Here is a 12356-nt window from a genome sequence, read left to right as displayed (position 1 = left end):
TAACAACAATTAGTTATAGCAATTAAAAGCAATTCCTATACGAAAAGCAATTAAAAGCAATTAGTGCATACTGCATAAAAGCAATTAAAAGCAATTCCTATACGAAAAGCAATAAAAGCAATTAGTGCATACTAAATAAAAGCAATTAACCTTGATACGTATTAATTTTTGAAATAAGTACGTGCTAATCTTTCTTTTCCTCTTCATGAAATGAAATGTCATTAAGTTCCATAAATATCATTACTTTTTTCTTTTATTCGATTAGCACTACTAACCTTTTCCATTTCGTATGAGCAATAAGTTTCTTTTATTCACAATGATGTTAACGATTAGCAATAATGAGCAATAAGTTTATATTATTCACAATCAAATATCATTAATCAATTTCAAAATTTTTTGAAATTTGAATTGTTACATGGATGACAGTCAAATTAGTAATTCGATTTCTGTAATAGCTACGTGCTGATATCTCTTTCACTCTTCCTGAAATGTCATTAAATTCCATAAATATCATTACTGTTTTCTTTTATTCGATTAGCAATAGCTACGTGGTAATTTTCATTTTATCCTTGCACGTAAATGTGAGTATCAAAATAAAATTGACTACTTGTTAACAGAATTTCACATAGCCCTGCATTGCTTGATCTTAAATCACATCATAAAGACAAACGGAGAGCATCAAAAAAGTACCATTTCCGTAAATAATGTAAACAGAAAATTTAACAAAAAATATATTGCATCAATTTTTTGTCGCCCATAGAAGATTTTTCGTGATATCTATACAATATTTTTTTCTATATTGAACTCGCAATCTGTTAACAAACTTGTCCAAATCCGTTATAGGATTTGGATCTAATGGAGCTGAAAAAGATCAAAGATTCAAAAAAATTAGCGCATGCTGAAAAATATAAACGAAACAACACATAAGAGATCAAGAAAGAAGATGAAACATTGTACCCTTCAAGCAGTGCAATGCTAAGAGAGTTAGTGCATCACTTTCCATTGTTAAGTCTAAACTGTTTTGATATAAAAATGATGGTAGGAGGGGATAATTGGTATGCAATCGTTAATATTGAAAGTTTCTCAAGTTAACATGTAGGGGGTTGTTAATCGAATTGGCATTAACTACGTTTTCAATTGCCATTAAAAGTGTGTTATTCGTTTTCAATTGCATTAAAAGTGTGTTATTCGTTTCCAATTAGCATTAACTAAGTTATATGATTGAAAATGAGGAGTTTGAGAATAGAGATCGAATCAACGGGTGAGATTAGATTAGCATGTTTAGGAGGGAAAAATGCTAGGGATTAGGGCAAATTAAGGCAACATATTTGCTAACCAAGTCTAGCTTTTATAATAAAGGATTATTATATATATATATAGGATGTATACTATGAGAATGACTATCTTATATGAGAATGGTGAGAATGATCATCAACTATTAGATCAAAAATAAATGGTTCAGATTAAAAAGTCACATATGCACCTCACTTTATTATATCAATTTTCATAAATTCATTTCCCTTTTGAGCTTCTTCTCCCCACAATCATAGTTAAACGAAATTAAATTAATATTCCAATCAAATTAAAGAACACACATGCCTCCATTATTCTATCAATTCTCGATAACCCTTTTCATCTTCTCCAACTCACAATTTCATTTGTTCACTCACAATGTTCATCAATCTTGAGCTTCGATTTCAATTGATAGTAAAAAAATAAAATATTAGCTTTTGGGTAATGATTTAGTTTCCTTTTAAAATTTTCAGTTTCCTTTTATGAAGTTTGAATATTCAGGCTAACTTGTTAATTAATTTCATAGGTAAGACAGTTAAAACAAATTTCAATTTTTTTGCTAAAGAAAGCAAATTTCATTTTGTCAAAATAAAAAGGTTAAATCAAATTTCATACTTAATATTATAAGAATAATCCAAAAAAGGCTTGATAAGATTCACCTGTTACATTGCACCCAAAAAAAAAAAATATTCACCACTTACAACCAATTGAAATTATATGTAGCGGAAGAGATTAGACTTTCACAACAAAGTGAATCAATGTTCAAATCTCAATCAAAAAAGGTAGAGAGAATGTACAACAACGGAAAAACTTATCACAAAAGCTAAATGTGTGAGCAAAATCTGTAGTCTCTAAAGGAAAATAAAAAATTGTATAGAAGGTAAATTGTTGAGTTTATTACAGAATCAAAAAAACATAATTATAATAAAGAAAATTCTAAAAAGAATTGCCTTTTTTTTTTAAGGGAAAAAGAATTGCCCTTATAAGTATAAACATTTGAGACCATAGCAATGCCATATGATCCTAGCCTAATGATGGTCTCCAACAAGTTCAAGATGTTAAAATTTTTGGCACTCTCTATACTATATGTTCTTCTGATTCATACTGCAAATGGGAAAGTTCACCATCACAAGTTTGTGGTATGTGCTTCTTAATTTCTCTATCACTAACTTATGATGGTGGTAATGCACAATTGATTTGTAAATAAACTATTTGTGCTTTCTGCAGGTAAAATCTTCATCTTTCACAAGACTATGTAATACCAAGAACATCTTGACGGTAAATGGGCAATTTCCTGGTCCAACATTGAAAGCTCATAGAGGAGATACACTTATAGTCAAGGTCTATAACCAGGCAAATTATAACATAACAATACATTGGTATGTGGCTTACCAAACCATATAATTTGTACATTTTTTTTATTACTTTAGTTTAAACATTTATCTAGTAATTTGACATGTACCAAAGTTATTTGTTTTCAAAAATAAAAATTTGGGTTCAACTTGGATATTGGCTAGTGCATTTGTATTCTTTGGGCATAATTTGGGAGAGCTACTTTTACCCCCCATTAATTTCTTTAAAATTACACCCTACCGGGGTTTGTCAATTTGGACGGAAAAGAACGTTATTTTTCTCGCACATGAATGAATAAATGCAAATACAAATATTTGTTTTCATTTGAATGAGAGTAATTTCTCGCATACGAAGAAAATAGAACAATATTTTTCTCACATACAAATGAAAAAATGCAGTTAAAATGATTTACAGCGATATTCATTGATGTGTGCGATACCGTCTTAGTTATTTTTTGTTGTGGTCGGTGTTTGAACCCCGGACCTTGCATATATACAGTGTTAGTTAATGAGCATGACAAATTATCAGTTTTTTAAACTCTTAAAAAATATGGCAACACATAATTGTTTAAAAGATATTTTTATAGTATAAAATTAAATTCTAATATAATCTAATCATTTTTTTTTTTACAAAATCAATATTTGTTGTTTCTTGTGCATAAAATATTCATTCCTTTAGGAAAGAGTAAGTCGGGTGGTGTGAGAGTGAGAGTAAACTGTAAAAATTTGGTGGAAGTGCATTAGATTCATTTGAAGGGATTGACTTTCTTATAGTCATTATCATTATTCTTATGAGCCAGATTTGGAACTTGTTATTTTCACTAATAAATTGGATGAAGACGAGATGAAGATGAGATTGACATTGTACATGTTAAAGTGTAATATGCATATTAACACTTAGAGTAATTATTTAGGTATCAGTATAACCTAATGTTTAAGACGTGATTTAATCCCTTCTAATGTCCCAACATTTTGTTAGTCTGAGTTAAATTGGATTCGTACATCTTTAGTAAAGTCTAGGATTTTAATTTTGTAGAAATAAAAAACGTGATTAGGAAGAGAGACTCCACTAAAAGTAACCAATTAAGTTCTCTGATAAAAAATAGTCATCGGCAAAGCCGAGGAATACTTCACACACTGTATGTTATGAGTGTTTTTATCTTTAATGTATTTGGTTAAATAAAATATCTTTGTGTTATGAGTGTTTTTTATTATGTAATTTAGTTATATCAATGGTGTACATGTTTCTATGTATCGTGGTCTAGTATATGATTGATTAGAAGTGTTTGGTTGCAGGCATGGGGCAAGACAAGTGAGGAATCCATGGTCAGATGGACCTGAATACATAACACAGTGCCCAATTAAACCAGGAAACATGTTCAAACAAATTGTACATTTGACCACAGAAGAAGGAACAATATGGTGGCATGCACATAATGGTTGGGCAAGAGCTACAGTTCATGGAGCTGTCATCATTTATCCCAAACCTGGACACACTTATCCCTTTCCTAGACCTCATGCTGAGGTTCCAATTATACTAGGTACTCACTCCTTACCCTTTTTATATGGCTGAATACATCTTTAATCCTTTTATTCTGTCTCATTTACGATTTTGGTCCTCAATTTTGACTTTCTACGATAAAATACTTATGTAGCAACTCATTTGATGACGTGACATTGTCTTCGAGGATTCTCACCTAATAACTCATTTTTATGCCATTATAAGTACCTTTATATCACATCATAAAAAATCAACCCTAAATGCATAGATGGGAAAAATGTTGGACATTTTGAAAATTAAGGACCAAAATCTAAAATAAGACAAAATATTGGGATCAAAATTGTATTTAATTGACATTTTCATCATTGTGTAGGAGAGTGGTGGAAAGAACAAGTAATGGAAATTCCAAATGTAGCAAACAAAACTGGAGGAGAACCAATTCTATCAAATGCATATACCATCAATGGTCAACCTGGTTATCTATATCCCTGCTCCAAAAAAGGTCCACTCCCTTCCTACACTATCAAATCATATTTTAACGAATCAAAGAGAGTGTGTTAAAGGATGTGCCTTTAACATTCCTCTTGTCGGTATATATGATTATTAAACTCTACATATGTTATGTATCAAAAAATTCTTCCCTAAACATTAGTTTTTCCTTGTGATGTTTATAGATACTTTCAAGATGATTGTGGACTATGGAAAAACATATCTTCTTAGAATAATCAATGCAGTAATGGATGAAGAACTTTTCTTTGCCATTGAAAATCACAAATTGACAGTAGTTGGTAAAGATGGATTATACTTAAAACCAATAAAAACAGATTACATAATGATCACACCTGGTCAATCTATGGACATTCTATTGGAAGCAAATCAACCTCTTGGTCATTATTTCATGGCTGCAAGATCATACTCTAGTGCTTTTGGTGCTGGTTTTGACAACACTACCACAACAGCTTTACTTATATATAGTCATTCTCACCATCATCATCACAAAAAAAAGCCTATTCTTCCTCAACTTCCTCCTTACAACAAAACAGAAGCATCAACTAGCTTTACAAAGAAATTCAGAAGCCTTGCTACAAAAACTCATCCAATAAATGTTCCTACAAAAGTTGACACACATTTGTTGTTCACAATTTCTGTTAATTTGCTCAACTGTACTCAAGATAAACCCTGCACCGGTCCGTTCGGCAAAAGGTTTGCAGCTAGTGTGAACAACATTAGTCTTGTGCATCCATATATTGATTTTCTTAGTGCCTATTATTATAAAATCCCTGGTGTATTTGAAATGGATTTTCCAAGAATTCCAACAAGGGAATTCAATTACACAGCTGATAAATTACCAGAATATTTTTTGAGTACATCATTTGGCACAAAGGTGTTGGTTTTGGACTATGATGCAAGTGTTGAGCTTGTACTGCAAGGGACTAATGTGTTAGCAAGTGATAATCACCCTGTTCATTTGCATGGATATAGTTTCTATGTGGTTGGTTGGGGTTTTGGGGATTTTGATCCTAAAAAAGATCCCAAAAACTATAATCTTATTGATCCACCAAAGGAAACCACAGTTGGAGTACCAAATAATGGTTGGGTTGCTATCAGATTTAGGGCTAATAATCCAGGTGAACTTTTTCAAACATTTCTTTTATTTTAATAGTAAGTTTTTCAAAATTTATTCATATTGAAATTGATCACAGAATATTTGATTTTAGTCTTTCAACGTAAGGACTAAAATAAGTATTACACGAACGAGTTTTAGTATAAATAAATTTTACAAGAGCTAAAATAAAACGCCAAAGACCAAAAGCAAAATGCGATATGTTTGTAAAGACTAAAAATGCATATGATATACTTGCTACGACTAAAAACGTATTTAAACCAAATCAAAATTATAATATTATATTTGATTTGTATATTAATATTTGATTATTATGATCAGGTATGTGGTTGCTGCATTGCCATATAGAGCGACATGCTACTTGGGGAATGAGTATGGTGTTTCTAGTGAAAGATGGTCCTAATCCTCAAACTCAAATGCTTCCACCTCCTAAGGATTTACCTAAATGTTAAGACTTGTAGTTAATTATAGTCTCATTTATGTACCAATGTAGTAATATTTAGCTTCAAAAATGAAGGATATAGTCTTGTTATTGTGTTTGATTCAAAAGTGGAAAAGGAGCTCAAATACTTAATTGAATTAATATTGATGGCGTTTTGACCCCATCTTGCTTGTTGACACATAAATTGCTTGAATGATGAGAATTTCCAAGCCTATAACTTAATGTATTTGAGCACCAAAACAGAATTGTTTATGATATATCTTGGAAGTTCAAGAAAAGGATTGAAAGATACAAAAAAGGGATGAAGTGCATGTGCTAGCTAACACAACTTTCACTTAAATGAGTATCCATCCATGTGTTTATTTTCTAGAACTTGCATTCATTCTCAATTAGATGATTGGTTTGTACATTCACACACCTTGAGACAATTTTATTGGTACTCTGAGCCTTTTTAAGGTACCCTTGTTTATAATTATCCGTTGCTAAACCACTTTGAGCCTTAAATTAACCCCTTTCTTTCGTGACATACTGCATTATAAGCCTTGTTGACCTAAAATTTTAAATTTGTTTACCCTCTTCGGAGTGAGTTAGAAGCTTTAGTTTTCTTGTCATGACATGAATTTAAGTTTGAGGTTGCTTCTGGGATTTGTAACAAACTAAGTTTGGGGTAAGGGTGCAAGAGAACTAAGAGACACACTTCTAAATACTTGAAAAATTGAATTCACTAATCTTCTTGAATATATGTGCTTGCAATGCTTGAATGAAATTCATGAGCCTTCCACAATCCTTGAATATCTTACATATTCAACGTAGTTAAATCACTCGACTCTTCAATTTCTATGATGACATGATCGAAGAAAGGTGACAGTGCCCTCATTATTTTCTCAATGATCACTTGATAAGTGATGTTCTCATCACAATTTTTCATTGAGGGCACTAATGTTTGAAGCCTTGCCACATACACAACAATCTTTTCATTCTCCCCATCTTCATAAGCTCATATTGTCTTCTAAGTTATTGCAATTTCTCTTTCTTAACTTTGTCACCACGTTCATAGTACTTGACCATTAAATATCATGCTTCTTTTGAACAAGTTGCATGAGAAATCTTGTCAAAATTGCCAGCTTCAACACTTTAATGTATAAAGAATAGATTTGCAATCTTTCTTTTTGCATCTCTATTATGGGCAGTTCTTTGAACCAAGGAAAGGTTTGCAGAAAGTTCTTGAACTCCATTTGTCACCACCTCAAGAACATCTTGAAATCTGAATAGCCCATTCATTTGGATTTGCCTTTTTTCCCCAATTTTTGTCATCAATGGGCCTGGAAAATCATTACCACCCGCCATATTTGCTCAGTTGATAATGAATTCTTAATCCCAAAATTTGTGTACTCTACACTCATGAACCAGAGGGCTTATAATACCAATTTGGTAGTCCAAAAGTGTTTCTTGCATTCTAAGAAACTAAAGAAATGGACTAAATTGAGAGAGAGAGAGAGAGAGAGAGAGAGAGAGAGAGAGAGAGAGAGAGAGAGAGAGAGAGAGAGAGTGAATTATATATTAATTTTTAAGCAAAATTGTAGAAGGTTGTATCAAGTTAGCACATTGACATTGCAACTATGCCGACACCCTAATGCACCACCAATCCTATACAATCTGTCAAAAAGTATTATTAATTACAAAGGAAAACAAAGTATTATTAAACCAAACCCATCAAAACAAGATCAACAAAAGCCATAAAAAGGTAAACCAACTCCGTCTCTAAAGAAACTTTCTCTAGAACAATAACTAGGCAATTGATCCCATCAAACATTCAACAAAAAAGCCAACCTTGGTTTTCTCTCTGCACAAATATTCACCTCTATAAATATGAAAAATTTCAAAGGAAATTTTCTAATGATATAAGACAATATTCCATTTGACCTTAAGCTTTCAAGGAACCAAATTCACATCAGTAAAAGCTTGAACCTTTGATGAGGGAGTCACATTATTGATTATAAACGAGATTGGTCATATAGTACGAGTACACAAGTATTTATAGACTTAATTACTTGAATAATAGGTAATCTAACTAATTCTTAACAAACAAGCTAGTTACTAACTAACTCTACCTCTAACTACCGGCTCCATCTCCAGTACGCGAGCACCATGGGTCTCGTATCGTACGAGAGCAGATTGTTTTATTTATTTTTATCTGCAAAATAATTACAGCCATTGGATATTTTTGAAAGGCAATAGTTGGTTGTGATCTAAAGGTATGTTGACTTAATTAGTAAAGGGTGTTTTGGGAATTGTCCTGAAAATTTGGAAATGTTTCAAAGGAACGGTTTAGAGACATTAAAATGTAATTTTTTTTTTTGTTACAATGTTTAAAATATTAAACCACTGGAAAATTAAATTTTCTTTTAATTATAACTAGTAGGCCCTCTAATTTTCTAAACACACTAATTTCTCCTCATTTTATCCAATTTAATTTCAATAACCTTACAAATACACAATTTAATTTGAGTCATTTTGGTTTGATATATCTTGTATCTGTTTTTGCAAATACTAATTTTTTTCGATATGAAGAAACAATAACAACAATTATTTTTACCATCAAATAGAATCAAACATCAACAATTACATAAGAGAGTAAATGAAAATATAGAAGTGGGAAGAGTATCAATAGATGGACAATGTGGTTGGCAAAAAAAGACGGACAATGTGGTTGGCAAATAAAAAATAAATAATTTTCAATATATCCGTTTTATTTTTTGTTTGGGTATTTTTTTTTTACTAGGAATAAAGAGTGAAAGATACTTATTTATTTTTAAGTATGTTTTGATTTTATTTTACGATACGTTGTGGTATATAAGGAAAAAGCAAATGACGTGGAACATTTTCGCTTATCAAGCAACAACAAAAAAACTTAAATTTATCAATTTTTGTTTCATTTGTTCTTCTTAGATGTTTACCTCCTTATATATTAACAAAAGTTCGTTGCAGCTATTTTGAATGTGAAATAAGCATTTATCAACTTTGAGTCAATTATCGTAAGGTTTATGTTATGTTTTGGACTCAATCAAGACTTTTTTTTCTCTTAGATTTCTTTTTAATCGAAGTGTTACTTTATTATTATTATTATTATTATTATTATTATTATTATTATTATTATTATTATTATTATTATTATTATTATTATTATTATTATCACCACTAGCGTTTGAAAATTATAAATGATGTTTTTTTTATATGAAATTTTGATTTTATTAAAACTAAAAATATAAATGTTTGTTGATTTCAAGTTATAACAAACAAAACTAACAATGATTATCTATTTCAACTAGTTTAGAGTTCGGCCTTGCCCGGGTTAGATATTAAATAAGTCTGTGTGCACGAATACACATGTAAGTATATTAAATTGAATTGGATTTATTTAAATTTACAATTATAATAATATCTTAAAAATAAATATAAATGATGAAATGAATGTCCAATGCAAGAATAAAAAGTGTAACAAAATCAATAATGAATTAGTACAAATGGTAAGAATTTTGGGTCCTTTTAAACATGTGGTCATGAGTTTGTTTAGTGGCTCAGCGTACGAGAAAAAAAATCAATTGAAAAGGATGAACCCACCTTTTGTGCCCCACTGATTCCTAACAAGGATTAGTCATCTCTAACGATAGTGGAATTTGTGAACCTATATCATGGTTACCAAAAAAAAAGTATAACGAATAAATAGACAAAAGACATATAAATTAACTCCTTAAAAAAAATTATACGGCTTTGTTTTATCTTGGTTTTCGGGTGTCAAACATTGATTACGTTTGAACCTTTTTAACCTTTGATATCTCATTTTTTCTTGGGAAGGGAAAAATAAGAAAAACCCTTGAGAATCGAGGTCCGGGAGTTGTTTTTGCTATAGGAAGGTGTTAGGCACCTATAGCAACTATAGTATCCTATAGGAACCGTCTTTACTTTCTACGCGCGCGCTTTATTTTTAAATGCTATTTGAAAAGTGATATTTACACCTAAGAGTTTGCTAAGTGAAGAATTGGAGGGAGAAGAAGATGTTTGAATTTTTATTTTATTTGAATTGAAGGAATATTGGTTCCTTGCCTACGTACCCTTTTAAGGGATCAAATCCACCGTAGTTCTCTTCCAAAAATGTTTTTGTTTTTGTTGGTTGATTTTAAGTTTGAAAATGGAAATTTGAAGACTGAGGAAAAGAGGCCTCAAGGGCATAAGATTGTGAAATTGTGAGGTTGCATTAGTCATTTTGCAAAAAGGTCTAAGTATGATTAAGAATTCATTAAAATTTTATTTAAGAAAATAAAAGGAAAATCAATGGGATTTTGATCCCAAAGTTTATTTAGAAAATGATTTGAGTGATATTGTTCATCTTTATTTGGAAAATGATTTTTTTTGCTAAGTTTCAAATCCTAAACATACATCTAAAGCATTCAAACCCTAAACATACATCTAAGGCATGCATATCCTAATCATACATCTAAAGTATCTATGTGATGTGTGTGCATGTGTCGGTGCTTGTGTCGGTGTACATCATTAGAGTCCATTGTCCTTTACATCATACCCTAGTTACATGCTATGGTCTTGCAAGAATTTAAAAGCATAGGGTAAAATACAAGGATTCCTAAGTATTACATTCTAATTTTGCATGAATTTGAAAATAAAGACCAAGAATAGAAGATGGAGGATGAAATGCTTTATGGAATGCATGAAACATGAAGTAAAGTGGTTAGTAGCATAGGGTATTATAGAATGGAAATTGGAAGCAAAAAGAAATACTAAAAGCTTAGCAAAAAAGTAATGAAACCTTAACCTAAAAGTGGCAAGATATACCTAAAACTTATCATAATATCAAAACAAATGTATGACCTATAATCCTCACATCATGCCAACTCTCCTAAAGGTTTTATCACATTCAATAATATGAGGATTACAAGGATACACTCAAGTCAAGGACCATGATATGTTTTAGACATACTTGGCACTTTATTTTCACAAACAAACACTCACATGACTTGTAAGACAAGTAAACTCATACAATATATTCACATGCAGTAACAAACACTCCAAAACAGCAAGAAAACCATTATAAATTCACACTTCACAAATCAACATCATGTATCATGATTAGGGATCAAGAACATGTGCTTTCCACAAATTTTTTAATACAAAAACATCACAAAATAGCAAGAAAAGCATCATATTATTTTTTATCAATTTTTAATATGCAAAATTATCACAAAAATATCAAAAAACTAACAAGAAACATTCATGAATCTTTTTAGAATTTTAAAGGATTTTTTAGACTCAAAAATTTACAAAACTTCACAAATTTTAACAAAAATAGTAAACAAATTAGCAAGAAATACTACATATATTTTCCTCAGGTTTTAACACATAGAAATATCACAAAAATGTCAAGAAAAAAAATCAAGAACATATGGAAAATTTTATGGAATTTTTACAAGAGTTTTTGGCAAAGCTGGGGTGTAAAAATTAAAACACAGTATTGAAATAGCAAGAAAAAGGGGTGAAACGAAATCCACAGCAAAACCAAACCCAGGCCCAAAGACTGAAATGGATTTGGATCTCAGGAAGCCACAGAGGCCGTAGGATTGATCCAGATGGATCAAACCCTGAGTCCAACGGCCAGGATGCAAAGACAGAGGAACCAAAGCTGAACCGAACCGGTCCAACTATCTATATAAGGGTTGGTGGACCGGTCTAATTCATTTCTCTCTTCTCATTCTCTCTCTTCACTCGTTCTTCTCTCATCTTCTCTCTGAAACACTAATCTTGCCGGAAACTGGGGAGGACGGCGGAGGACGGCGGAGGAAGATGAAGATTCATCGGAATCTTCATCTTCTCCGACGACCTGATGCTATTTTTTTTAGACTAATTACCCAGAAATGTTCGTCTTCCTCCCCTCTTTACGGATCTAAGATTATTTTTGTGAAATCGTGATTGAAACGAAGTAGATCGGAGTTTAAACTTACGGTTCCTAGGGTTTCAAATCTTTTTCGAATCTTCTTGAAACTGAACCCTAACCTAACCTATTTTCTACACTAATTCTGGATTTGAACTCTGTTTTCGTAAATAAACGGTGAATCTTCATGGATTGACATTTTA

General features: G+C 31.3%; 1 protein-coding gene across 1 annotated transcript; it reads left to right on the top strand.

Annotated features, from left to right (window-relative positions):
• Window positions 1–2303: 2303 nt before the first annotated feature.
• On the top strand, window positions 2304–6324 carry LAC14 (laccase 14). The gene is made up of 6 exons (XM_085741819.1): window positions 2304–2432; window positions 2521–2672; window positions 3942–4186; window positions 4520–4648; window positions 4821–5774; window positions 6092–6324. Exons 1-6 carry the CDS (start codon window positions 2304–2306, stop codon window positions 6220–6222), a joined length of 1740 nt encoding a protein of 579 aa, XP_085597945.1. The 3' UTR covers window positions 6223–6324.
• The last annotated feature ends 6032 nt before the right edge of the window (window positions 6325–12356 follow it).

This window comes from Medicago sativa, chromosome 2 (assembly GCF_051527215.1).
Source record: "Medicago sativa cultivar Bolivia chromosome 2, Bolivia_mono, whole genome shotgun sequence".
In the NCBI taxonomy this organism is placed as follows: domain Eukaryota; kingdom Viridiplantae; phylum Streptophyta; class Magnoliopsida; order Fabales; family Fabaceae; genus Medicago; species Medicago sativa.
The sequence above is the reverse complement of the archived record's forward strand: the minus strand, read 5'-3'. Positions and strand labels throughout refer to the sequence as shown.

Excerpts from the sequence above, each read along its gene's own strand:
- LAC14 (XM_085741819.1), top strand. The coding sequence starts at position 2,304 with ATGCCATATGATCCTAGCCTAATGATGGTCTCCAACAAGTTCAAGATG. Across the intron at positions 4,649-4,820 it reads ATATCCCTGCTCCAAAAAAG|ATACTTTCAAGATGATTGTG; the intron begins GTCCACTCCCTT and ends TGATGTTTATAG. Across the intron at positions 5,775-6,091 it reads ATTTAGGGCTAATAATCCAG|GTATGTGGTTGCTGCATTGC; the intron begins GTGAACTTTTTC and ends TATTATGATCAG.